The sequence below is a fragment of the Elephas maximus genome, chromosome 11, assembly GCF_024166365.1.
Source record: "Elephas maximus indicus isolate mEleMax1 chromosome 11, mEleMax1 primary haplotype, whole genome shotgun sequence".
Taxonomy (NCBI): domain Eukaryota; kingdom Metazoa; phylum Chordata; class Mammalia; order Proboscidea; family Elephantidae; genus Elephas; species Elephas maximus.
Window position 1 is genome coordinate 102,307,017 of NC_064829.1, and position 27,988 is coordinate 102,335,004.

Below are 27,988 nucleotides of genomic sequence, written 5' to 3' on the forward strand. Positions count from 1 at the left end.
ACACTTAAATGTTGTGCCACTGGGGTTCCTTGTTTTAAAATGATACCTAACACACTTATGGAGTATTTTCTACACGCCAGGCACTGTTTTAATTACTAGTCATATATTATTTCTTTTACCCTAAAAAAAAACTTATAGGGTGATACCATGATGATGCTGAGAAAGCTGTATTTCCCAGATACCTGCAGGGCTCATGCCCTTCCCTCCTCTGGTCTATCCCTTAATGTCACCTCCTCCAGGAGGCCTTCCCCAAGCACCTATTTCCCTATCTTCTTTCCCTGTTTAAATGTTCTCCTTAGCACTTACTGTCTTAAAGGCACTAAGGATAGTGCTAATAGCATGATCTCTGCAGCGAGATTGCCCTGGATTTGAATCAGTTTTGCCACTTTTGCTGTGTGACCTTGGGCAGGTCACTTAACCTATTTGTGCCAAGTGCCTGGCTCAGAGTAAAGGCTTTGTCTGTGTCTCTCGCTGGAATGTAAGCCCCCAGGAAGCAGGGATTTTGACTGTTTTGTTCTATGCAGTGCCCCCACCGCCTAGAACAGTGCCTGGCACATAGCGGGGGCTCAGTGCGTGTTTGTTGGCTATATCCTGCGAGGACTGTGAGAGACTTTGTACTGAGTGGTGGCCGGGAAGCGGGGCACACGGGGGCTGGGACTGCCCAGGCCTGGCCCCACAATGACCGGCCCCACTCTCCGCCTTCCCTGCTGCCCGCCTGCAGCCTCGGCCACCTTCGAGGACTTCCAGATCCGCCCGCACGCCCTCACTGTGCACTCGTACCGAGCGCCGGCTTTCTGCGACCACTGTGGCGAGATGCTCTTTGGCTTGGTGCGCCAGGGCCTCAAGTGCGACGGTGAGGCCTGAAGGGGAATGGGGGCGGGGCCAGGCAGAGCTCAGGGCCGGAGGGGTGGAGCCTGGAAGGGGGAGTTCGGAGGGAGAGGTGGGGGCCCAGGGGCAGAGCTTGGGAGAGAAGGGGCAGGGCTAGAAGTGTGGCCAAGGGGCGGGGCTCAGTGCTGGAGGGGCAGAGCATAGGAGGTGGCAATCAGGGCCAGAGAAGGTGGAGGAGGAGGGACCAAGAGATGGGGGTGGGGCCTGGGAAGAGCTCAGGGCTGGAGGGGCGGAGCATAGGAGGTGGAGCTTGGAGGATGAGATAAACAGGAGGTGGGGAGGGAGGGGCGGTGCTAGAGACGGGGCCTGTGTCAGTCAAGGTTCCACCAGAGAAACAGAATTAGTAGATGACCAGGCCTGTCTTCCCAGAGCCCTTTAGGTGGATTCCAGCCGTCAACCTTTCTGCTGGTAGTAGAGAGTCTCTGGAAAATACATATTAAGAGATTTATTGTAGGATATTAGCATACACGATCGTGAGCAAGTCTGAAACCTGAAGGGCAGGCCATCAGCAAGGGTAGACTGGACCTCTTAGGTCATGGGCTGAGGCTGCTGTCCACGGGCGGAATTTCTTCATCTGGGAAGCCTCAGCTCAGCTCTTAAAACCCTTCAATTGATTGAACCGATCCCACCCAGATTAACTAGGATAATCACCCTTACTTCAAGTCAGCTGATTATGGATTTTAACTACGCCTGCAAAATACCTTCACATAAAACTGACCGTCAAAGTCCACCATTTGTCAGCTTGGCAACCATACACTTAAATCATATTTAATCTTCAAATAAAGACAATAACAAAGTCATACTTCTACCTACTATGATACAGCTGTATCCTGAGTAGACCCGAAAACACACTAGCCCTTTCCATAGAAGGGGGCGCAGAGCTCTTGGATATGTTCACGCTTCTCCTTTGATAGCTTGCAACTTAAATACAGGTACTCCCCGATTTACGACAGGGTTCTGGTCCAACAGCTCTGGCAGAAGTTGGTTCTGACGGAAGTCGAATACCTCATTTTTTTTTTTTTTTGGTTTTCATTATTAATGCCTTTTATTATCAGAATCTTTATAAATCATAACATTGAACATCTGTGAGTGAACATCTGAGAATGATAATATTAGCAAATTACACCCTGCAACATTGCATGTAGCCATATTACTAACGATAAAATGTACAAAAAAAAATGTGCATTAACGGTCGTTAATGTGATTTGTCTTAACCTGAATACACCCTAAGTCGGGGACTGCCTGTACTGTGAAAATAAGGTTAACTATTATTCATATGGTCTCTGGGTGGCACAGATTGTCCTGGACTGCTAATCTAAATGTTGGTGGTTCAAACCCATCCAGTGGTGCCAAGAAAGAAAGGCCTGGCAATCTGCTCCCATAAAGATTAACCCACCTATTCCTGTCCAGGTGATTCCCACTCATAGCGACCCTATAGGACAAAGTAGAACTGCCCCCTAGGGTTTCCAAGGCTGTAAACCCACCAGTCTTAAAGATTACAGCCAAAAAAACCCTATGGGGCAGTCCTACTCTGTAACATATGAGCTCACCATGAGTTGAAATTGACTTGAGGGCAACAGATTTATTATTAATATATCTTACACACAAACACTCATAACAAAGTAAGGAAGAAATACTCAACTATTACAGCCCTTATTTCTGCAGCTGGTCATGTGGTGTGGCTGGTATTGATAATTACCTTCTTTTACTATCCATTCTAGATTCCCTTTGCCCTCAACAAGCACCTCAGCTGGTTCTAGTTCTTTGCCTGGTGGGGTAACCCAAACTTTTATTCCTGAAGGGCTTGGCCCATTAGCAGCTCTGCCTGAAACTTTTTTTTTTTTTTTTTTTTAGTTTTCTGTTGACTTTAATCACAGGACATCCTAGTACTAAGAGATGCCTTAGGGATCTCCTGTATTCTGGACCTACAGAAAGGGAGAAAGGGTGGCGGGTCAGAGCTCGAGGCATGTAGGGGGTGGGGCTGTGAATCTTGGAGGGGCGAGTGGATGAGGTGGGGGCACGGGGATGGGAGAAACTGGAGGGGGATCTTTTGCAGAGGTGGGACTAAGGAGAAGAGGTTTCTCTCGAAGAGGTGAGGCTGCGAAGGAAGGGGGAAGCAAGGTGGCCTCAGGAAAGGGAGGGGCGGAATTCGAGGCGGAGGCCGGAACAGGATCCCTGGGGAGGTGGACAGGAGTGTAGGACGGAGTAGAGGGTTGGGGCTGGGGGCGAATTTCAGGCAAACTTTTTCTGAGGTGAAAGAAGGCCTTTGGTAGGATGGGAAGGGGAAGGGAGAGGGGCGGGTTGCAGGGACTGGGAGGCAGTGTTTTCTAGAGAGAAGCGGTGGAGGCGCACCTCGGGGGTGGAGGCGGGGCTACAAAGTGGAGCTAGAGGTGGAGCTCTGAGAGGGCTTGGGCGGGACTTAGGGATTGGTGGATTTAAGCGGGGGGTGGGGCATGAAGAGGATGGGGCGGGGCTGGGTAGAAGGCTGGGAGGGGGAAGACTGTTTCTTTGACTATCTGGAGCCCCCTTCAGGCTGCGGGCTGAACTACCACAAGCGCTGCGCCTTCAGCATCCCCAACAACTGCAGTGGGGCCCGCAAGCGGCGCCTGTCATCCACATCTCTAGCCAGTGGCCATTCGGTACGCCTAGGCACCTCTGAGTCCCTGCCCTGTTTGGCGGACGAGCTGGTGAGAGGCTGGCTAATGGGGCAGGTGGGTGGCTGGGGGGTGACAGGGCCCAGGCATGGGGGCAACGCACTGATGCGCCCTTCCACTCTCTCTGATGGATAGAGCCGTAGCACCACAGACCTCCTGCCCCGCCGCCCCCCCTCGTCCTCCTCCTCATCTTCTGCCTCATCCTACACGGGCCGCCCCATTGAGCTGGACAAGATGCTACTCTCCAAGGTCAAGGTGCCGCATACCTTCCTTATCCACAGCTACACGAGGCCCACTGTCTGCCAGGCCTGCAAGAAACTCCTCAAGGGCCTCTTCCGCCAGGGCCTGCAGTGCAAAGGTCAGTGGGGCCTTCTGGGAGGCCAGGCAGGGTCAGAATCTCCACTCAGAGGCGTAGGACCTCAAGGGGGCTGTAGGGGACAGAATCTTAAGAAGGGGAGAGCCCGTGGCTCTCTGCAGCCTTTGGGATCCCGGATTACTAGAGCCTCAGTCACTGGAACCTTAGACTTCTAGAACGTTCAAATCCCAGAACTTTAGAATTCTGGGTTCATAAAACACTTAGCATGGAATTCTAAAACAGTAAAACCTGAGCGTTCTAGAGTCAGAACCTTAGAAACATTAAAAAAAAGAATTCTGGAATCATAGAATTCAGCAAACAACTACAGATTAATAGAATTTCAGAACATTAGAACTTTAGAATCATGAGATTCGAAAATAATAGAGGCCTAGAAGCATCAAATTTAAGTCTTAGAAGCTTAGAATCATATAATTATCAAACCGCTGAACCCTAAGTCATAGGCATCTATAATCCCAGATTTTCAAACTATAAAGTTCTAGGATACAGAAGCCTAGATTAATAATTGGGTTAGAACTATTCAGTTCTAGAATTCCTTGGAATCGCCAAATTTTAGAACCTTAAAAGAATAGAACTGTAGCCTAGAACTAAAGAGCCATAGAAACTTCCATTCTTGAATTCTGGAGCCTTGGAAGCATTGAATTCTGGAGGTTCAGATGTCTAGATTCACAGAACTGTAGAATCACTGAATTTTGGAATTTAGATAAAATTGTAAAATTTTGGACATTATGGAGTCTTCCAAGTCTAGAATCAAAGAACTGTAGAACCTTCAAATTCTAGAGTCATAGGTTATTTAAAGTTCTAGGGGCAGAACCCACAGAATTCTGGAGTCATGTAAGTATAGAATCACAGAGCCTTAGAAAAATGGGTATTCATCAACAGCTAGAATCTTTGATACATAGTGTCCTAGAACGTCGGACTCATTGAATGCTAAAGCAGTGGTTCTCAACCAGGAATAATTTTGTCCCCTGGGGGACGTGGGTAATGTTTGAAGATATCTTTGGTTGTCAGACTTAGAGGATATAACTGACGTCTAGTGGGTTAAGGCCAGGGATGCTGCCAAACATCCTACAATATACGGAACAACCCTCTGTCAGGGAATTGTTTGGACCAAAATGTTAATAGTGCCAATGTTGAAAAACCCTGCTCTAGAGTGTTCGAAGTCTAGAATCACAGCATGTGGAACCCATTACATTCTAGAGTTTTAGAAGTCCAGGATGGTGGAAACATACATTGTTGGAACTTTAGAAGCTTAGAGTCATGAGTCTCTAGGGTCACAGACTGAATGTAGCCCTCCCATTTCACACTGGGGAAACTGTGATTCAAAGAGGGGGAGGGGTGACCAGAGAAGGGTCAGCCAGATTTCCTGATCCAGACAGCAGAGAAGACCCTTTTGAGCCTAAGGGTTAGGGGTCAAGATTCAACCCTTACAGGTGATCTCTCTTCCCTCTCTCACCTGTCCCTGTGCTTCTTGTCCTCCTACCAGATTGCAAGTTTAACTGTCACAAACGTTGTGCCACTCGTGTCCCTAATGACTGCCTGGGGGAGGCACTTATCAATGGAGGTAAGAGCTGGGGGGCCCAAGAGGGAAGTAGGGAGGCACAGGATTGGGTGAAGGCCCCTTTGACTCCTCTGGCCCCCTAGATGTGCCGATGGAGGAGGCCACTGATTACAGCGAGGCTGACAAGAGCGTCCTCATGGATGAGTCAGACGACTCCGGCGTCATCCCTGGCTCCCACTCGGAAAATGCCCTCCATGCCAGCGAGGAGGAGGAAGGCGAGGGTGGCAAGGCACAGAGGTACCTACGGCACTCTCTGGTGACCCTGGGGGAAGACCTTTTCCCACTTTGGGCCCAACTTCCGCATCTGTACAATGGGGTGACATCACTTTATATTTGTAAAATTTCCGGGTTCCCAGGAAGCACCAAAATTTTTAATTTTGGCTTTTTTTCCAAATTCATATATATACACATAAAACTTTTTATCAAGGTATGTTTTAATATATATTGTATGTCTTTTTTGGAGCTGGTAATACAGTCATTCCAAAGATATATAGCAAATCCTTCCAGTTCCCTGTTTCTTAGTTACCCAGCTTCTCTCCCTGGAGGAAACCCCTTGGGTCAATGTATGGGTCCTTCCAGAAACATTCTGTATTGCACAATGACGGTATAAAGAGTAAGAACACGGACTGTGGAAACAAGCTGCTGTGTGACCCTAAGATACTAACCTCTCTGAGCCTCAGTTTCCTCATCAGTAAAATGGGGACAATGTACAGGTAGTCCCCGACTTATGATGGGGCTCCATTCCAATGATTCTGTCTTAAATGTGTTCAGACGTAAGTCGAATACCTATTTTTTTTTTCGTTTTCATTATTAATGCCGTTTATTATCAGTATCTTTATAAATTCGATCTTTAAACATTTGTGAGTAAACATCCGAGAATGATAACATCAGCAAATTAGGCGCTGCAACATTGTGTACCGTATAGTACATATTACTAAGGATAGGATGTAAGGGAAAAAAGACGGTAGTAAGTACGGTTCATGGTAACTGGAATGTCGTAAACAAGTGTTACCTCTTATTACTGATCATAGAGCACTAAAATCTTAAAAAGAAAGAAAAAAAATCCTTTGCTCTTCCTTTCTACTATTTTGGCCTCTGATTAACTTGAACGGCCTTAAAACAGTTCCCCCTGTCGGTACAACGGCGTAGGGAAGAGATCCTCAGGGACCTGTCAGGCAATGATTTCTGAATCCAGATTCTTAATTTCGCTCCCTAAGGAGACCCCTCCCTCACTATGGGAAATCTGGACGCCACATGGGGGAAAAAGTGTGTGACAAAATTTTTTGCAACTGCTCAGAGGTGCCCCCCCTGCGGTTCCAGCTGCCAGTGGTCATTTTCTGCATGTGACTTCTTGTCCCTTCCCTCCCTCCCTAGCTCCCTAGGGTACATCCCCCTGATGAGAGTGGTGCAGTCTGTGCGACACACAACGCGGAAATCCAGCACAACGCTGCGCGAGGGGTGGGTGGTTCATTACAGCAGCAAGGACACGCTGGTGAGTGTGTGGGTTGGGGCCAGGCGGGGGCAGAGCTAGAGTTGGGAGGGGGCGGGGCTCCAGCAAGAGAAGGGTTGAGGCTACAAGGGACGGACCAGTGGGGGGGAGCTAGAGTTGGGGAGGGGGCGGGGCTACAGCTAGAGGAGGGTTGGGGCTGCAGGGGATGGGACTGGGTAGGGCAGGATTAGTTTGAGAAGGAGCACAGGCTGGTTGAGGTGATGGCACTGAACTTAGAGTGGGTGGAGCCATGCTGGAGGCTGAGATAGAGGGGTCAGTTAAAAGGGTGGGACCAGTTGGGGGTCTAGGCCAGAGTTAGAGGAGAGGTGGAGCTTAGGGCAAGGTTATGGGAGGGGCAGGACAAGGTAGGAGCAGAACTAGAGTTAGGGGAGGGGGTGCCTCTAAAGCTAGACAGGAGTTGAAGTCACGGGATAGGGCCAGGTTGGGCTGGGCCAGCCTGGAGGCCAAATTAGAGGTAACCCAAAGGATATAGAGCCCTGGTGGTGCAGTGGTTAAGAGCTCGGCTGCTAACAAAAAGCTTGGCAGTTTGAATCCACTAGCCGCTCCTTAGAAACCCTATGGGGCAGTTCTACTCCGTCCTATAGGGTCGCTGTGAGTAATCCGTTGGTGTCCAGTGGATTCCGACTCATCGGAACCCTATAGGACGGAGTAGAACTGCCCCATAGGGTTTCCAAGGAGCAGCTGGTGGATTTGAACAGCCAAGCTTTTGGTTAGCAGCCGAGCTCTTAAACACTGTGCCACCAGGGCTCTAGGCTACAGAAAGACCTAGAATTAGAGAATGTTATAGGGGCGGGGCCAGGTGGGGGAGGAGCTGGAATTAGAGGGGTGGGACTAAAGCGAAAGGAGGGATGAGGTTTAGGGGATGGGCTTAAGGGGGAAAAGAGGCTGGGCCTAGCTGGGGTGGGGCCAGGCAGGGGTGGGGTGGGCAAGACTAAGGATAGAGGAAGATTGGATTTAGGAGCTGGGGTTAGGTGGAGATGGATTTAGGAGCTGGGATGGGCCAGGTGGGGGCGGAGCTAGAGTTACGGGCAGAACTAGAGTTAGGGGGAGGATTTGCCTGGGGGAAGGGCTGGCTGTACACAGGGTCCTTCAGGCCCCAGGAGCCCCTAGCAGTCTCGAAACAGCCTGCTTACTCACCCTCTCCATGACCTCCCTACAGAGGAAGCGGCACTACTGGCGGCTGGACTCCAAGTGCATCACCCTCTTCCAGAACAACACCACCAACAGATACTACAAGGTGAGCCTTCCTGGGCCAGCTGCCCCAGGTCTCCCCTCCCTACCCACCTCCTCCCCCACCCTCAGGTACCTAACCCAAACCACCCCTATTGCCGTTCTGCTGCGTGCTTGATTCCTGCCCTGGCAAGCTCTGTCACCTGTGTGCCTCATTCACGTCTGTCACCTGTAAAATGCCTCCGGTGGTGGCACTCACCTCATAAGGCTGTTGTGGGGACGCAGAAATAAGCCAGGTAAAGGAATTAGCCTAGGGCCTGCAGTGCATTAAGCACCTAGTAATTAGGAACCTATTGCCATTATTTCTTTTCAGTTACTTTATTGAATTCCTATCTGATGTTTATCACCACCTCCAATGCCCCAGTGTGTCCCAACCACCATCCTCCGCCTGGGCACTTGCAGCAACCCCTTACTGGGTCCTTGCCTGCCCTTACGCCTACAGTCTGTTTCCCACTTGGCTGCCAGAGGAGTCATTATAAAACTAAAAAAAACAACAACCCTCCAATGGCCTCTCATTGCCCTTCAAATAAAACTCAGAGCCCTCGCCGCTATCTCTAGGCCTTCTGGATCTCAGAAGCTGCTCTGAGCTCCCATCCCAATGGAACCCTGGTGACACAGTAGTTAAGAACTTGGCTGCTAACCAAAAGATCAGCATTTTGAATCCACTAGCCGCTCCTTGGAAACCCTGTGAGGCAGTTCTACTCCGTCCTCTAGGGTCGCTATGGGTTGGAACCAACTCTATGGCAATAGGTTTGGTTTGATTCCCATCCTAGTTCTCTCTGCCCCAGCCCCACTGCTGGCCAGTTGTTTCTGGAACCCACCAAGCACCTCTCCACCTCAAAGCTTTTGCACATTCTGTTCCCTCTCCCTGGGGAGTTTTCCTGAGAGTTTCCCATGGCCGGGGATTCCTTCTTATTCTTCTGTGGTGCCCAAACTACACGTGCCATCCCCACCCCCCACTTCTCTAGCTTATCACCTGGTTTTTGGGGATATATAAGTCAGTCAGTCTTTCTCTTTCTTTTCCTTCCTTCCCTTCCACCCTCCTTCTCCTTTCTTCCTTTTTCTCTCTTTTCTTTCTTTCCATTCTTCCCTCCCTCCTTTTGTTTTCTTTCCTTTGCTCTCTTCCTCCTTATTCTTTTTCTTATTCTTTCCCTTCCTTCCCTCCTCATCTTTCTTTTCTCTCTTTTCTTTCTTACATCCCTCCCTTCCTCTTCCTTTTTCAATACTTTTCAAAGCATACTCTTTTCTCTCCCCCAGTCCCTCCCAGCCTTCTCCTGGTCTCCTGCTTTATTCTCTTTCTCTCCTATCTACCCTCAGCACAGAGCCAGAGGGACCTGCCCTCCCCTGCTCAAGACCCTTCTGTGGCTCCCAGGGCCCTTGCAACAAAGCCCTGGCCCATCCCTGTAGCCCATGAGACCCTGCATGGCTTGGCCTTAACCTCCTTTCCTTCAGGTATTCATCAAATGTTTTTTGAGCACTTACTGTGTGCCAGGCACCATCCCACTGATAGGGACACACCATGTCCTTTGAACACAGCAAGACTTCCCTGCCTCAGGGCCTTTGCACATGGTGTTCCCGCCACTCCTCCGCCTGATGGCCCCTTCTTACCATTCTGGTCTCTGCTTAAATGTCGCATCTGCCAGGAGGCCTTTCCTGACCACCCTGTGCCATCCAGGCCTTTCCCCACTGACACTGAACCTTGTGGGCTCTTCCGCGTTAGGTGGGGTTGGGGGGTGCCCCAGGGTCTGCCTGTTGCCCTCACCCATGCTGGCTCTGTGTCCTGCCAGGAGATTCCACTGTCGGAAATCCTCACCATAGAGCCTGCCCAGAACTTCAGCCTGGTGCCTCCAGGCACCAACCCACACTGCTTTGAGATCGTCACTGCCAATGCCACCTACTTCGTGGGCGAGACACCTGGCGGGGCCCCAGGAGGGCCAAGCGGGCAAGGGGCTGAGGCAGCCCGGGGCTGGGAGATGGCCATCCGCCAGGCCCTGATGCCCATCATCCTCCAGGACGCACCCAGTGCTCCCGGCCACACACCCCACAGTGAGTCTCCACCCCGGGTCCCTGAGAGGGTGTACTGAGGCAGCTTGGGCAGGGGTTCTGGGAGGGGAACAGGGGAAGTCAGGTTAAGAGCATGGCTTCTGGAGTCAGCAGACTTGGGTCAACTCTGCATTAGGCTCCTGACGTGCTATGTTGCCTTAGGCTTGTCCCTTACCCTCTACAAGTCTTGTTCCAGGTGACAACGAATCCTCCAAATTGTGAGGTGAACTTTTTTTTTTATAATTTAAAACATTTTTGTTGTTGTTGTTGAGAATATACACAGCAGAATATATACCAGTTCAACAATCTCTACATGGACAATTCAGTGCCATTGATTGCATTCTTTGAGCTGTGTAACCATTCTCACCTTCCTTTTCTGGGTTCTTCCTCCCCCATTGACAGCCACTCACTGGGGAGAGGAGTATTGTAATTCATGCCTTATCTGTGTGTCTCCTCTATGCTCAGCCTGTGCTGGGGATCCAGTGGTGACCAAGGCAGCCCTGGCTTTGCCCTCCCTGGGCTAACACCCCAGCAGGGGAGACAGACTCATCCCCACACAGTGACTACCCAGGGTAGGCAGGGCTGGGCCAGGGGAGCCAGGCCAGCTGTGCCCCTAACTCTAGCTCTGCCCCTGCCTGGTCCTGTCCCAGATGGGCCCAGCCTCACCTCCACCTAACCCCATCTCCTAAACGCAACCTTCCTCTAGCTTTGATTCCGTCCCCTGACTAGCTCCGCTCCTGCCTGGCCTTACCCCAACTGGGCCCAGCATCACCTCCTTAAGCCCACCCCCTAAACCCCAGCCCTCCTCCTGCTTTATTCCTGTCCCCTCCCCAATTCTAGCTCTGCCCCACCTGGCCCCACCCCCATAGTCTCTTCTCTAAGTCTATCTCCAAACTGCCCTTCTCCTCCCTCTCTCTCTGAGGGGAGCCAGAGGATTTCCTCTTCCAGCACAGGAGTCGTGGAGGACTTCCTGGAGGAGGTGGTTCTGAGCTGGGACCTGGAGGATGAGGAGAGGTGCAATAGGTGAAAACACATGGGGACTCACATCAGGCAGAGGCAGAGGATGATCAGAGAGGGCCAGCTTCTCACCCTCTGGGGCTCATAACTCAGTGTGGGTGATAGATGTTAGAGCACCCTATACAAACAACAAGTGTGATGTGGAACATTTTATAGAGACCTCTGATGTGGCCCCAGGGTGACATTTGAGCTGAGACTGCAGGGTGAGGAGGATTAACCCACATCCAGAATGAGGGAAAGAGCATTCCAGGCAGAGGGAACAGCAAGTGCAAAGGCCGGGAGGTCAGCGAGAGCTTGCTGCATTTGTGCCACAGCAAGGAGGCCAGTGTGTCGGGGACGCAGAATGATAGATGATGACAAGGTAGATAAGGGGGCTGACCAGGCCTTTTAGGCCATTTAAGGCACTTGGGCTTCTCCTCAAGGGCACTGGGGAGCCATGGCAAGATTATGAGCAGGGGCGGTACAGAGGCAGGTTTGCGCTTCAGCAAGATCCCTCTGGCTTCCCTATGGAGAGTGAAGAGAAGGGAGCAGCTCGGGTCTGGGAGACCAGGAAGGAAGCTGGGGCAGGACCAGGCTGTGGGGATGGGGAAGGGCAAGAGGGGGAGAGACGTTCAAATAGCAGAAAGATCAAGACTTTTCAAATGTCCCGCTTTGCTTGGTTTGGTTGGGGGCACAAGTTTGGGGGAAAATGCTGAGGTCAGTTTTGAGTTTACCCCCAAGCCTCAGTTTCCTCTTCTGTCAAATGGGACCAGCATCCCTCCCTTGCTGCTGAAGTGCTCAATGAAATCATTTATGACATCACTTCTTGAGCCCTTAGAACATCTCACCTAGTCCTCCCAATGGCCCTGTGAGGGCCATTTGATTATTTCCCATCCTTTTATTATCGCCATTGTCCAGATAAGGAAACTGAGGTTCCTAGTGGACAAGTCCCTATCCTGAAGTCCCACATTGTGTCACTCAGATTTGAACCCAGGTGGTCTGACTCCAAGGGCTGCCTCTGAAATTACGGGGGAAGGTAATGCCATGCCCAACCCTCACCTCCACCTCTCCCCTCTCCCCAGGACAAGCTTCTCTGAGCATCTCTGTGTCCAACAGTCAGATCCAAGAGAATGTGGTAAGACCCCTGCCCATACCCCATGGACCCAAGAGGCCCTCCCCTCCCATGCACACAACCTCCCAGCCCTCCCCAGACTCTTTGACCCCTCCCCTATCTCCACATGTACCCTGACGCTCCCTGTCCCCACCCCAGGACATCGCCACCGTCTACCAGATCTTCCCGGACGAGGTGCTGGGCTCAGGGCAGTTTGGAGTGGTCTATGGAGGTAGGAACTAAGAACACTTCAGAGCTGGCCCAGAGAGGACCCTGGGGGCCAGAGAAGCAGTTCTGAGCTCCACATTTTCAGCATGGATTGGCCACACACTCACACCTTCTGTATTGATTAGCTTAGAAAGCTAGGAGTTCCTGGGTGGTGTAAATCATTGAGCCCTCGGCTGCTAACTGAAAGGTCGGCTGTTGGAGTCCACTTGGAGGTGCCTTGGAAGAAAGACCTGGCCCCTTACTTCTAGAAAGTCAGCCATTGAAAACCCTGTGGAGCACAGTTCTACTCTGACACACGTGGGGTCACCGTGAGTTGGAATCAACTTGATGGCAACTGATTTAGAAAGCTAGATCTTTGATGTAGGTGGTTACAGGATCTTTTGTCATTGGGAAAAACCAGTGTACTTTTTCCTGTATTAATTTAAAAAATACCGAACCCATTGCTGTTGAGTTGATTCTGAGTCATAGCAACCCCACAGGATGGAGTAGAATTGCTCCATAGGATTTCTAAGGAGCAACTGGTGGATTCGAACTGCCGACCTTTTGGTTAGCAGGCAAGTTCTTAACGACTGCATCACCAGGGTTTTGTTATTAATAGGGAGGGGGATAAATCCTAGATTCTGATTGGTTCTGAATCTTCCTTTGTTCCACCTTTAATTCCAGGGCCCCCTGCTCCTTGCATATCTCCTGGGCCCTCCCGCACAGAGCCACCTTGATGGCCTTCCACCCACCTTTTCCCGACTCTGTGTCTCAGTCTGGTGGGGGGAACGTCCAGGGGTGGAGCACCTCTTTTCAGGACTGGGAGGTTCTTCTTCTCTCATCTCCCATCTCCCCTGGCCCCTGCCCAGGGAAGCACCGGAAGACGGGCCGGGACGTGGCAGTAAAGGTCATCGACAAGCTGCGCTTCCCCACCAAGCAGGAGAGCCAGCTCAGGAACGAGGTGGCCATTCTACAGGTGACCACCAGGGTCTGTGCCCCAGCTCTGGCCCCACTGTGGAAAGGCCTGACTTCCTAATTCCTCCCTTCAGGGGGCAACTGACCCAGCCTGAGGGTTGTCAGGGAGGGCTTCCTGGAGGAGGGAATATGCAAGTTGAGACTAAAGGGGAGGAGAAGGTGTTCTGAGCAGAGGGACCAGCCTATGCAAAGGTCTGGTGGTGAGAGGGGACATGAGGTACCCTAGGAACTTAAAGAAGTTCAGGGAAGTGGTGGGAAGTGAAGCCAGGGAGAAGGGTGGGATCAGACCATGTGGGCTTTCTCCGAGGGTATTAGGGAGCCATTGAGGGATTTTGAGCAGGGGAGGGTCAGGTCAGGTGTTTGCTTTAGAAAGATCTCTCTAGATCTCCTGGAGGATAAATGGGAGGGGGTGGGACTGGAGCCCAGAGCCCAAGGAGAGGGTAGGTCAGGGCAAGGAGAGGGTAGGTCAGGGCAAAGCCAGGGAAAGAAGGAAGGTAACATGGATTGAGAAGTTACAGATGTACCAGGCTCCTGTCCACTTCTACAGGCTCCCCCTCCTCTCCTCCCAGAATAACTTGATATAAAGGTCCTTTGGGCCCTGCAGTGGTGCAAGGAGAGTGGTCCCTCTCAGGTCATGGCCTGTGGGAAGCCCCTTCCCCTCCCCCAGTGCCACCCAGGGAAGAAGCTGCCACCTCCCAGGGGCTTCCTCCTTGCTTCTCCTCTGCCTGCTCCCACGGCTTCCTGTCTGGTGTCTGAGTTCATAGGCGACCTGGGCCCTGACCACCACCCCACCCTGCCCCCCCCAGAGCCTACGGCACCCTGGCATTGTAAACCTGGAGTGCATGTTCGAGACACCCGAGAAGGTGTTTGTGGTGATGGAGAAGCTGCATGGGGACATGTTGGAGATGATCCTGTCCAGCGAGAAGGGGCGGCTGCCCGAGCGCCTCACCAAGTTCCTCATCACGCAGGTGCGCCCTGCCACTGCCTCCCTCCTCCCTAGCACCCCCTACCCCACCTCTAGCAGGCATCCCCTGGAAGGTCAGGCTGACACTGGGTGGGAGTCTGACAGATAGAGGATAGAAAAATAATACAGTAACAGTAATAATAGGGAAATAACAAGAGTAATAACAATAATAATGGAAGAAATAGTAATAGTGTAATAATGATAATAATAGGAAAAACATTAAGAGTAATCCCTGGTGGCACAATGGTTAAGTGCTCAGCTGCTAACTAAAAGGTTGACAGTTCAAACCCACCCAGTGGTTTCACGGGAGAAAGATCTGGCAATCTGCTCCTGTAAAGATTAAAAACCAAAAACCAAACCCAGTGCCGTCGAGTCGATCCCAACTCATAGCGACCCTATAGGACAGAGTAGAACTGCCCCACAGAGTTTCCAAGGAGCGCCTGGCGGATTCAAACTGCCAACCCTTTGGTTAGCAGCCATAGCACTTAACCACTACGCCACCAGGGTTTTCCCTGTAAAGATTACAGCCTAGAAAACCCTATGGGGTGGCTCTACTCTGTCACATGGGGTCGCTATGAGTCAAAGCTGACTTGATGGCACACAACAACAATAACAAAAATAATAATGTTGTTGTTGTTAGGTGCCGTCTAGTCGGTTCTGACTCATAGCCACCCTGTGTACAACAGAATGAAACACTGCCCGGTCCTGCACCATCCTCACAATCGTTATGCTTGAGCCCATTGTTGCAGCCACTGTGTCAATCCGTCTGCTTGGGGGCCTTCGTTTTATTGTTGACCCACTACTTTACCAAGCATGATGTCCTTCTCCAGGGACTGATCCCTCCTGATAACATGTCCAAAGTATATGGTATTAATAACGGGAAAATAGAGTGATAATTATAACAATAAAAAAATAATAGTGTAATAGTAACAATAGAAAATAATAAGCCATTAAAACCAGTTGCTGTCATGTTGAGTCTGACTCGTGGTGACCCCATGTGTGTCAGAGTGGAACTGCGTTCCATAGAATTTTCAGTGCTGATTTTTCTTCTGAAGCACATCTGGGTGGATTCGAACCACTAGCTTTTTGGTTAACAGCTGAACGCATTAACCATTTGTACCACCCAGGGACGCAAAAAAATAATACTAGAGTAATAATAATTTTAAAATAACAATGTTGTTGTTGTTGTTATATGCCATCTAGTCAATTCCGACTCATAGAAACCCCATGCGACAGAGTAGAACTGCTCCATAGGGTTTCCTTGGCTGTGAATCTTTATGGAAGCAGATTGCCAGGTCCTTCTCCCACAGAGCCACTGGGTGGGTTCAAACTGCCAACCTTTCGGTTAGGAGCAACTGTTTAACCATTGCGCCACTAGGGATCCTTAAAAAATAAACACAACAATATAATAATATTAGTTGAGTGGCAATAAGAATAATAAAAATAACAAATGATGAGTCAGGCTCCCTGGGTCTGACTTCACTCATCTAGAAAAACGGGAGAGGGGCCTTTCTGTGGGGAACTCATTCATTCATTCATTAGATTGCTCAGTCAACAAGCATTCCCTGAGCCCCTGGTCTGTACCTGGCCCTGCGGAGGCAGCACTAGGGACCTAGTGGTGCCTCAGACAGCCCTGACTCATAGACCTGTCCCTAGAGAGTGAGAACCCAGAGAGGTCAGGGCTGGATGGGGAATGCTGATAATGATGATGATGGTGATGACAGTGGTCACTCACATTTACTGAGCTGTCATTGTGTACCAGGCACTGTTTTACTTACTGATCTTCATAGCAGTCGATGTAGGAGGTGCTGTTAGTATCATGCCCACTTTACAGTTGAAGAAACTGAGGCCCAGAGATGTTCAGTAACTTGTCCCAGGTTACAAAGCTAGTGGGGTTGAACCCACTGTCTATGCTTCTAACCAGTAATGCCAAACTAGTTTGTGTTCTATTCAGACTTTGTGTTTTCTGTGTGTGTGCATTTACACTGGGGACAGAGACCCATTGAGACATATATACTACTGTCTATTGTTCTGCCCCTTACTTTCTTCATGTAAACAATAAATTTGGGAGATTGTCCCATTTCTGTACACAGTAGACCCACCTCTTCTCAGTTGTAGCCCTGAATGGATTTCACCAAATTTCCTGGTTGCTGGACATGTAGGTCATTTTCGTTTTCCCACCATTGCAAACAACATCCTGTGAATATCCGTTGACAAACATCGTGCTCTGGTGGGAGAATTTCAAAGTAGTTGACTCCTGAGTCTAGAGAAATATGCTTTAAAAAGTATCACAGATGTCATATAAATCCTTTTCTATAAATCCTTTTCAATCTTTGCTGTCACCATCAGGACATGAGGATGCTTATTTTCTCACTCCTCAGCAACAACACTGGATAAAAATAACTGCCAGTCATATCAGTGGAAAAATGATACTTCTTTGTCACTGTATGTAGCAGTTTAAAAATTATGGGTGAGGTTGACCATATTTTCATATGCTTATTGGCCACTTGGATTTCTTTTCGTGTCACTCTGCTTTGTGTGCCCTTTGTCCATTTTTCAATTGGAGTATTCTCTTTTTGTTATTGAATTGTAAGAGCTCTTTGTATATGGGAGACATTAGATCCAGTCATTGTGTTGTTCAATTCTTTTATCCCAGTGTTTGCCTCTTTTCTTTGTTTATGGCTTTTATTTGCTACATAGGGTTTAACTTTTACAATGTTAAGTGTCCCCTTTCATGGCTTCTGAGTTTCACATCCTGCCTAGAAAGACTTTCCCATCTGGCTGGTACCTCACCTTATTCTGTAAAATCTCTGTTGGTTGCAAAGTTCCCTGAACTGGCTTCCTTAACCCAAGCCCAGAACCACCACTCTCCCAAGCAGTGTGCCTGTCTTTGTCAGCCTGTCTTGCAGGGTGGGGACAGAGACCCACTGAGGAGGCTCACTCAAACTTTGGGTGAGGAGAGGAGCTGACCACCTTCAGCAATTGAAACAACTTTTCTTTCCGGTCTTCTCTCTCTTCCTCTCTTCTTGCCTGCTCTTGTCTCCTCTCTCTCTCTCTCTGCAGATTTCTGCTTTCCAGGCTCTTGGCTGCCCCAGCCTCAAGTCCTGTGCTAAGCCCTTTAGCTCACGATCTTGTTTAGGCCTAACAACCACCCTGTGAGGTAGGTATCTTTGACACCCATTGTACAGATAAGAAAAACTGAGGTGAGGGGATGTATGAGTCTCTGGCCCAATGTCACCCAGCTAGGTAGCAGTCTGGCCAAGATTTGAGCCTGGATCTATCTAGCTTCCAAACTGTCCCCTTTGTTCACCATGTTAACTGGGAGAAAACCAAATCAACAAACAGAAAACCTGGAGATGGTGACGTACACATAGATCTGTGGGTCTCGGTCTCCCTGCCTATGGAACGAGGAGGTTGGACTCCAGCAGTGACTTTCAAATGACACTTCTTTATGAAACACCTCAACTCAAAACAGTGAGGATACGTACACATTCGGAAACACAGATGAGAATTGCATGCTTACATCATTCCGTGCTTCCAGTATATTTAGTATTTTGTTGGGGAGACACAGAATCAAGGAAAATTGTGAGTCCCATAGATAAGTGGCTACAAATGGTAACAGTTTTTGTTTGTTTTTTGAATTAGCTCACCTTGCTATCATAGGATACTCTCGCATTAATAGATACAGCCAAACCAATTGCTGTCAAGTTGATTCCAACTCATGACAACCCCATAGGTGTCAGAGTAGAACTGCACTCCACAGGGTTTTCAGTGGCTGACTTTTTTGGAAGTAGACCACCGGGCCTTCTGAGATGCCTCAGAGTGGACTCAAACCACCAACCTTTCGGTTAGCAGCCAGGCACATTAACTGTTTGCACCACCCAGGGACTCCAGCAGATACAGCAGGAGAAGCTTTTTTGTGACATGCGTAAAAATGTGTTCAACAGCCTATCACAAAAATAAGAACCATTACCACCACCAATAATAATCACTAACATACAGTGTTTGCTCTGTGCCAGACACTGTCCTAAACCGCTTGGCATGTATCAACTCATTTAAACCTCACAGCAACCCTCGAAGGCAGGTGCTGTTATTACTCCCATTTTACAGATGAGGAAACAGAGACCCAGAGAGGTGAAGTGATTTGCCCAAGACCACAAGCTATTAAGTGTGGGAACCAGGCTTTCCAGCTGGGCCACCTGGCTCTGGAATCCTCCCCACCCGCCCCCCAACAAGAGCTTTACGTTTGGTATATATAACTCAGGTCTTATTTGTACATGTATTGTTTTGTGTTACAGCTTTTTAAAGAGTGAAAAAATATTTTTAAAAAATTTGAATCATACACACAGTAAGCTCTCCTTGAAAGCTCCTGCTCTATTAATAGCTCAGTTTTATCAGAAGTGTATCACGTGCGAGAGGGTCTCTGAGGATCCTTCCAGCCCAACAGCTGCAGTTCAACCTTTCTAGAATTTTCTGTTCAAGTCCTAACATCTCAGTGTAAATAGTTCTGGGGTGTCTCAGGTTCTTTGATGCTCCAATGCCTCCCCTGCCCAGATGGGGTGTCTTTAGGGGTACAGAGAAGGGCTTGGATGGGGCTTGGAGGGCTGGCTGCCGAAGGTGGGATCTGGGGCAGGCACCCTGCATACTGACCCCATCTCCTTCTGTCAGATCCTGGTGGCTTTGCGACACCTTCATTTCAAGAACATCGTCCACTGTGACTTGAAACCGGAAAACGTTTTGCTGGCATCAGCCGACCCATTTCCCCAGGTCAGTTACATCCTCTTGTGATTTGGGGAATTCTAGCCACCACTGGGAGCGTTGAGGATTGTATTAATTAAGATGTAGGTTCAGCTGTCATCTTTGAATCAAATAACAGTTTAGCCAAATTAGAAAAGAATGGCCGCATTAAGCTTTATACTCTTTTAAAGGATTATCTATATGTGATCAAATTGACAACAGCAACTTGAAAGGAAAGATGAGAAGCTTAAAGGGGCAGCGAGTTTGTGTTAATGAGGGTGAAGTAGTTTGGAAAAGGTTGTCAAGAAAGGTGGCACAACTTGAAGAATGTAACCAGTGTCACTGAATTGTGCATGTAGAAATTGTTGAAGCATAGTATGTTTTGTTGTGTATATTTTCACCAAAATTTAAAAAAAAAATTTTTTTTTTAAAGATGTAGGTTCAGCTGCTACAAAAGAGACCCAAGGTAACAATGGCTTAAATAAGATAGAAGCCTGTTTCTTACTCATGTAAAAGTTCAGTGTAAGCATTCTGGGGCTGAAAAAGCCATCCCATGGTATTGGGGACCCAGGCTCCTGCTACCTTAGTGATCTGCCCTCTTTATGGTGTTGCTGGGTCCTCCTGGTCCATGATGGCCCCCTACTAGGTCTGCTTTCCAGCCAGAGGGAAGGAGGCGAGAAATGAACTAGAGAACATGGGTATATCTCTTGACTTCTCCAAAGCAATGCTTGCAAGTTGCACAGATCACATCCCATTGGCCAGAACTTGGTCACGTGGCCACACCTGGCTGCAAGGGAAGCTGGGAAATGTAGTGTTTATTCTTGGTGGCCATGTGGTCTACTAAATTGAGGGGAGAAGCAGCAGAGGACAAATGTTGGGGGACAACTGGCTGTGGGTCTGTTAGGGAAACAGTTTTGGGAGGCCTGCTGGCTGGGAGGTGAGAACCCCTTTAGTAGAGGAGTCAGGTTGACAAGAATGATTATAACAACCACAATTTATTTAGCCCCTACTGTGTTTAAGGGGTTCCTGGGTGGTACAAATGGTTAAGTACTTGGCCACTAACCGAAAGTTTGGTGGTTTGAATCCACCCAGAGGTGCCTTGAAAGAAAAGCCTAGTGATTTACTTCTGAAAAATCAACCATTGAAAACCCTTTGGAATGCACTTCTACTCTGAAACACATGGGTTCACTATGAGTCAGAATCAACTCCTTGACAACTGTTTTGTTTTGTTTTAGTGTGTTTCAGCGCCTTTGGTTACAGGTTCTCATTTATCCCTTTCACATTCCTGTGAAATTTTTGCTTTATTTTCCGTGTTTTACAAATCATTTGGTTCAGTTCATTTCAAAAGCTGGAGGCTCATTTTCAGTGAACTAAAAATTATTGTGTGCCTACTATGTGCCAAAGGTCCCTGGGTGGTGCATGCAATTTGTGATCGGCTGCCAGCCTAAAGGTTGGCAGATCAAACCTACCCAGTAGCACCACAAACTACTTCCATAAACATTACCCCCAGGAAAACCCTATGAAGCAAGCAGTTCCAATCTGTAACACATGGGGTCACCATGAGTTAGAATCTACTTGATGGCAATGTTGTTTTTTTTTTTTTTTTTTTCACTATGTCCAAGCCCTATGTTGGGGTCATGAGGTCTATAGTGAGCAAAGACATGCCCCATCTCTGTCCCTAAGGAGCATCCATTTATAGCATTGGTTTTCAGCTGGGGGCGATTTTTCCCCCTACAAGACATTTGGCCATGTCTAAAGACTTTTTTTATTATCACAACTGAGGAGGGGGAGTACTCTGGTATCTAATAGGTAGAGGCCAGGGATGCTGCTAAACCACTTACAGGGAACAGGACCATCCACCCCCAACAAAGAATTATCTGGCCCTAAATATAAATAAGGGGGTTCAGCGGTAGAATTCTCACTTTCCATGCAGGAGACCAGGGTTTGATTCCTGGCCGTTGCTCCTCATGCGCAGCCACCACCCGTCTGTCATTGGAGCCTTACATGTTGCTAGGATGCTGAACAGGTTTCCGTTTAGTTTCCAGACTAAGACAGGCCTGGAGATCTACTTCCGAAAATCAGCCGATGATTTCCAGCCAATGTTCTGATCTGCAACCCGTCATGAGGGATGGTGCAGGACTGAGGAGTATTTCATTTTGTTGTGCATGGTGTTGCCAGGAATCAGGGGTCGACTTGATGGCAGCAAACAACAACTGTCCCACCTTCTAACATACAATGTAACTCACTTACTTGTTAGGCTTATTGTTTTACTATCTGCCCTGCCTAGGGGCTGGACAAGTTAGGTCCTTCACCTGCGGTTACTGAGGCTTCCTCTGTTCCAGGCACTACCCCAACACTTTACATGTATGTATTCTTAAGCTATACAGCCAGCCTTTAAGGTTGGGACTGTTAGTATCTTTATTGTACAAGAGAGGAAACTGAGGCACAGGGAGGTTAAGAGCAAGTGCTGGGGGTAACAGAGGTATAGCCGCTGGTAGCGCTTATTGAGTGCTCACTCTATGCCAGGCATTTATTATCTATGCGCTTTTGATGCGTTGGTTAATTTAATCCCCAGACAAACCTTCGAGGTAGGTGTTGTTATGCTCTTTCTGGTACAGAGAGGGTCACTCAGCTGGTGAGCAGAGGAGCTGGGATTCGAACCAGTATTTGTAACCACAGCTCTGCATTTCCTCTGGAATGCTGTGATGGGGGCGACAAGGGTGGCCTCGCAGCTCCCTCAGACCTGCTCCTCCTCCACCCTCCACAGGTGAAGCTATGTGACTTCGGCTTTGCGCGCATTATCGGTGAGAAGTCATTCCGGCGCTCAGTGGTGGGCACACCTGCCTACCTGGCTCCGGAGGTGCTGCTCAACCAGGGCTACAACCGCTCTCTGGACATGTGGTCGGTGGGCGTGATCATGTACGTCAGCCTCAGTGGCACATTCCCCTTCAATGAGGATGAGGACATCAACGACCAGATCCAGAATGCCGCCTTCATGTACCCGCCCAGCCCCTGGAGCCACATCTCCAAGGGAGGTTAGCCAGGCTGGGGGCGTGGCTCCACTGCAGGGTGGGGAGAGTGGGGGGGCCAGAAGGAGTGGGTCCTCCAATAGCCAGGTCAGGGGCTTGGTGCCCTGGGGGTGCAGCCTTGTGGGGGGCGGGGCAGCGAGGGCAGTCCTGTAAGTGACGAGCTCTCTGGGCCTGGAACCCTGGGGTCAGGACTTAGGGGTATGTATAAGACCAGGGACCCAGAGACAGGGGCTGAGACTAGGCTGTGTGAGTTGGAAACAAATTGCCCTAGAAGTGCTAAGACAGCTGCCTGGTGCTTTGGGGGCAGGGGGAGACTCAGTCCGCCCAGGGCAGCACAAGGAGAAGGACTGGACCTGGGAAGGCCAAAGGTCTGGGATGGCCGGGAGAAAGGGCAAACTCTCTCAAGGACTTAGCTGAGGCCTGGAGCCTTTGGGGTTATTTATGACCAGGAAAGGATTAGCCCTACAAAAGCGAATGTGCCAGGGGCAAGGTGGAGGAACAAGGGCTTGGCTATGAGCAGGATGTAGGGGGCGAGACTAGAGTAGAGATCAACCACGGGACTGGGAGGCCCGGAGCCTGGGGCTCGTGGCAGCAAGCAAGGCTGGTTGGTGCTGGAGAGGGCCAAGTGGCAGGGCCAGCGATGGAGAGGGTCCACCTGGGAATGGGGCCAGTGATGGAGAGGGCCCACCTGGGGGCGGGGCTAGTGGTGGAGAGCACCCACCTGGGAGTGGGGCTAGTGATGGAGAGCGCCCATCTGGGGGCGAAGCCAGAAAAGGAGCAGGACTTGAAGCTTAAAAAGCCAAGCCTTGAGGCCAGGGTCACAGCTTGGCACCTGGGAGTTGGTGAGGGGAGGAGTGTGTAACTGCTAAGAGAAGGATACCAGAATTGAGGCAGACACTGGGGTCTCTGCATCCAAGGGCTTTGGTGTCTAAAAGCGTGATCAGGTAGTGGCGCTGGGCCTCGTGAGTTGGACCCATCAAGAGATGGTCCCATCATGAGGTTGTCCCATCAGGAGATGGTCAGGTGAGGACAGGAGGCACGCCTGGGAAAGTTAAGTCCTGAGGCCTGAAGCCTTGGGCTGGAGCCAGGTGTGGAAGTGGGACATTTAGCGAGTGAGGGCCGGAGGCGGAGGCAAGATTCTGGGGTGCACCAATAAGGTGGAAGGAGAACAAGGGGCAGGTCCTGAGCCAGGGAGCCCTGGAGGACAGATGAGTATGGGCGGAAGATTAAGGAGACAAAAATGTCTTCGATAAGTACCTGTGAAGTGCCTACTGTGTTCATGGTACTGATTATCCTAGGTTCCGGGAATTCTGTGGTGAATTGGACAGAAAGGATGGTGCGTGGAGAAGCTCCCTTGAGAGGATTGGGAAGAAGGGGAAGAGCCCTAGAGGGGTTTGACCTCATGGAGCAGGCAGAGAGGAGGTTATATAGAGGTTACTCAGTACAGGACAAGGTCTTGGTGGTGGGCCTAAGCACCAAGAGATGAGAATGAAAATGGACTTGATTCTTGGAGTAATATCTTAGTTACCCAGTGCTGCTGTAACAAAAAATACAAGTGAGTAGCTTTAAAGAACAGAAACTTATTTTCTCACAGTTCAGGAAGTTTGATGTCCTAATTCAGGGCATTGGCTCCAGGGGAAGGTCTTTTGTCTCTTTCAGCTTCTAGTAGCCATTGGCAATTTTTGTGGGTTCCTGGGCTTGTAGATATATCTGCTGGGTGTGTGTGGGCGTGTGTGGGTATGTGTGTGTTCACCTCTGTATGTGTTCATAAGACACCACTCAGAAGAGGTTAGGTTTAGGACCCACCCTACGCCAGTATGACAAAAGAAACCCCCATTTCCAAACAGGGTCATATTTACCAGGTAGGGGGATTACCCGCCAAAAACTGAACCCGCTGCCGTTTAGTCGATTCCGACTCATAGCGACCCTATAGGACAGAGTAGAACTGCCCCATACGATTCCAAGGAGCACCTGGTGGATTCGAACTGCTGACCTTTTGGTTAGCAGCCTTAGCTCTTAACCACTATGCTACCAGAGTTTCCGGTAGAGGGATTAGGACTGACTTATTTCTTTTTGGGGGATACAATTCGATCCATAGCATGTAATATTAGGGGTCCCCAGGATTGCCTTTCTAAGGCCTACTCTGTAGCCCCTCAGTAGAAGTATGTGGAATGTGCCTGAATGGGTGGACAATTGTGAGGGAGTCTGTGGGTGTTGACCAGACCAGTGGATACTCAGATGGAGTCACTCAGTGAAGCTTTGTCCTTCAAATTTGTGGTCAAGGAGTCTCAGGCAGTGCTGGTTTGTCCTGAATGTCTGTCTTAGTCATCTAGACTAAGCTGCTATAACAGAAATACTACAAGTGGATGCCTTTAACAAAGAGAAATTTATTCTCTCGCAGCTTAGTAGGTTATAAGTCCAAATTCAGGGTGTCAGCTCCAGGGGAAGGCTTTCTCTCTTTGTCGGCTCTGGAGGAAGGTCCTTGACCTCAATCTTCCCATGGTCGAGGAGCTTTTCAGGCGCAGGGATCCCAGGTCCAAAGGATGCGCTCTGCTCCCGACACTGCTTTCTTGGTGGTATGAGGTCCCCAACTCTCTGCTTGCTTGCCTTTCCTTTTATCTCTTGAGAGATAAAAGGTGGCACAGGCCACATTCCAGGGAAACTCCCTTTCCATTGGATGGGGAGGTGACCTGAGTTAAGGGCGGTGTTACAATCCCACCTTAATCCTCTTAAAATAAAATTACAACCACAAAATGGAGGACAACCACACAATACTGGGAATCATGGCCTAACCAAGTTGATACACACATTTTTGGGGGGACATAATTCAATCCATGACACTCACTAATTCTTTTCACAGGAAAAAAAAAAGGTCTCTTGGTCTCTGGCCTTTCTGCAGGGAACCAGTGCCTGATTGGCATCTAAGATCATTGTTTTTATTCTCATTTTATTTTTGTGGACATGGCAAATGACCATTGGATTTCCACTGACCAGGGTGATTTAAAAGTATCCATTTTAAACAAATTTATATTTAACCTTAAAGGTAAATTGAAAAAAACATAAACTGATTTAAAACAAAAGCTCAATAATTTGGGCCAAGGTTAACTGTATACTTCAAATTTTTAAATACGCAAAAGACTCTGCAGCGAAAATTCTCTCTCCTAAGGGCAAATGGCTCTTATGAGTATCCTGTCTCTTGAGAGAGGTTTTACGTGTATGCAAGCAAATAAATAAAAATAAAAACTCATTGCCTTGAGTTGATTGCAACTCATGGCAACCCAATGTGTTAGAGTGGAACTGTTTCATAAGATTTCCTTGGCTGTAATCTTTATGGAAGGAGATCACTAGGTCTTTCTTTCATAGCACCCCAGGTGGGTTTGAACTGCAAGCCTTTAAATTAGCAGTTGAGCACAAACCGTTTGTGGCACCAGGGACTCCTTGCAAGCAAGTATGTGAACATATTTTATTTCCTTTGTTACTCAGAAGGCAGCAAAATGTGCATACTCTTCTCCAATTTGCTTTTGTCCACTTAACAGTATATCTTGGATAAATGAGTTAGTTTACATAAGAATATTAGGAATCCCTTGGTGGTGCAAATGGTTAAGTGCTTGGCTACTAGCTGTAAAAGGTTGGCTGTTCAAATCCACCCAGAGGCACCTTGGAAGACAGGCCCAGTGATCAGCCTTGGAGCACAGTTCTACTTTGCACACATGGGGTCAGATGGCAACTAACACCAACAAAGACAGAGAAGAATATTTAGTACAGGTAGTTGTCTGTGTATGACAAAAATTGTGGCAATAACCTGTCTTAGTTACCTAGTGCTACTATAACAGAAATACCACAAGTGGGTGGCTTTAACAAACAGAAATTTTATTTTCTCACAGTTTAGGAGGCTAGAAGTCCAAAATCAGGGTGCCGGCTCTGGGGCAAGACTTTTCTCTTTCCCTGTGGGCTCTGGAGGAAGGTCTTTATCTCTTTCGAGCTTCTGCCCCTGGGTGATCTTCATGTGGCTTGACAACCTCTCTTCTCTCATCTCTTCTTTTGTATCTCAAAAGAGACTTGGGATGCACCCTGTACTAATCCTGTCTTATTAACATAACAAAGACAACCCATTCCTAAATGAGTTTAGGCATAGAGGTTAGGATTTACAACACATATTTTGGGGTGACACAGTTCAACCCATAACAATAACATAGGTACCGTAACTGAGGCAGAGAATTGGTGAAGAGGTGTAAAACTGAGGTGTGAGCCTGAGGGTAAGAAATAAGTTTTTGATTGGATGAGGAAGTGGGTAATTGAGTGACTGGCGTGGATGAGGCTTCCGAGCCTCTGGGCCAGTACAGAAGGCCTAGATGGCCGGCAGGTAGGCTGGGTGGCCTGCTGGACGAGGGACATCCCCTCACCCTTCAGGAATTGAGCTTGTATCTCTCCTTCATGCCTCAGCCATCGACCTCATCAACAACCTGCTGCAGGTGAAGATGCGCAAGCGTTACAGTGTAGACAAATCTCTCAGCCACTCCTGGTTACAGGTGACGCACGGGACAGGGCTGAGAGCAAAGGGAGTGGGGCTGCCCATTGGCTGGGTTGGAGAAAGGGGTGGGACTGTGTCTCTTATTGGTCGAGCAGGCGGAGTCTCCTGTTGGCTGGACTGTAGAAGGGGTGGAGCTAATTATTGGCTGGGTCTGTTGGGAAGGGTGTGGCTTCGTTTTAGTAGGTGCCGGGCCTCGCCCTGGCAGGTAAAATGATGTAGGGCGTAGACTCTGCTGCCCCACGCTAAGCCCTGTTCTCCCGGACGTAGGAGTACCAGACGTGGCTGGACCTCCGAGAGTTGGAGGGCAAGATGGGCGAGCGGTACATCACGCACGAGAGTGACGACGCCCGCTGGGAGCAGTTCATTACCGAGCACCCGCTGCCCGGGCCTGGGCTGCCCTTCGATGCGGAGCTCGGTGGGGCCCTCCCGCTGCAGGAGCACGAGATGCAGGGCCTGGCCGAACGGGTCAGCGTCCTCTGAAGCCCTGTGCTCCTGCCCTCAGGAACCTGCCTTCCATCCCGATCCCCCATGATGAACTGTTCTAGGAGAAGAGGCTTCCTACCCTAACTGGAGGGGACACTCCCTGGGGAAGTAGGAGTAGGTCATGGGGAGGGGGTTCACGGGGTCATATCCAAAGGCTTCTCCCTGTCTCCGTAACAATTAAAACGGACTCATCTTTGACCCAGTGGCTTTGGCCTATGCCCACACCACATGCTTGAATCATTGTTCTGTTCGTTCACCGATATGGTGCTCACCTGGAAGGAGGACTACCTGAAAAGGAGGGATGGAGGGAGATGAAAAGTGGGGGGAGGGGACTGAAGGGAGAGGAGTTTTGGAAGGAGGATTAACTGGGGGAGGAAACAGGGAGGGAACCCCGATTCAGGGATAAAGAGTTATGAAGGAGAATTGCCTGGAGGCAGAGGTATGGAGGACTGCCAGAAGGGAACACTGTTGTTAGGTGCCTTGGAAAGGGAGGAGGGAAGGAGGGGAAGGAGGATTTGGGGAAAACGAATCTCATGGTTCGTTAAGATTAATTTTTTTTTTTTAATTTGGTGGTGTTACTCATTATAACTATTTATAATAACAATGCAGTTAGCACAAGACAGGTCCCTGGGTGATGCAAACAGATTGCACAGGTCTACTGAACAAAAGGTTGATGGTTCAAACCCACCCAGCGGC

At 49.3% G+C, this 27,988-nt stretch overlaps 1 protein-coding gene across 4 annotated transcripts in view; it reads left to right on the plus strand.

The window, feature by feature from the left end:
• Positions 1-27,595, plus strand: part of PRKD2 (protein kinase D2) — a 33,820-nt gene extending 6,225 nt beyond the window's left edge. For 3 of the 4 annotated variants that reach the window (XM_049900748.1, XM_049900746.1, XM_049900747.1), the window contains 16 exons: positions 722-853; positions 3,421-3,575; positions 3,678-3,900; positions 5,402-5,479; positions 5,560-5,713; positions 6,851-6,968; positions 8,146-8,223; positions 10,004-10,262; positions 12,338-12,390; positions 12,526-12,598; positions 13,443-13,549; positions 14,355-14,516; positions 19,181-19,279; positions 22,017-22,284; positions 26,722-26,807; positions 27,077-27,595. In XM_049900748.1, coding sequence (XP_049756705.1) covers positions 722-853; positions 3,421-3,575; positions 3,678-3,900; positions 5,402-5,479; positions 5,560-5,713; positions 6,851-6,968; positions 8,146-8,223; positions 10,004-10,262; positions 12,338-12,390; positions 12,526-12,598; positions 13,443-13,549; positions 14,355-14,516; positions 19,181-19,279; positions 22,017-22,284; positions 26,722-26,807; positions 27,077-27,289 — 2,258 coding nt within the window. In that variant the 3' untranslated portion in view covers positions 27,290-27,595. The remainder of the gene's footprint in view (positions 1-721; positions 854-3,420; positions 3,576-3,677; positions 3,901-5,401; positions 5,480-5,559; positions 5,714-6,850; positions 6,969-8,145; positions 8,224-10,003; positions 10,263-12,337; positions 12,391-12,525; positions 12,599-13,442; positions 13,550-14,354; positions 14,517-19,180; positions 19,280-22,016; positions 22,285-26,721; positions 26,808-27,076) is intronic. The other variant, XM_049900749.1, reaches the window with a different exon arrangement.
• Positions 27,596-27,988: the final 393 nt, after the last annotated feature.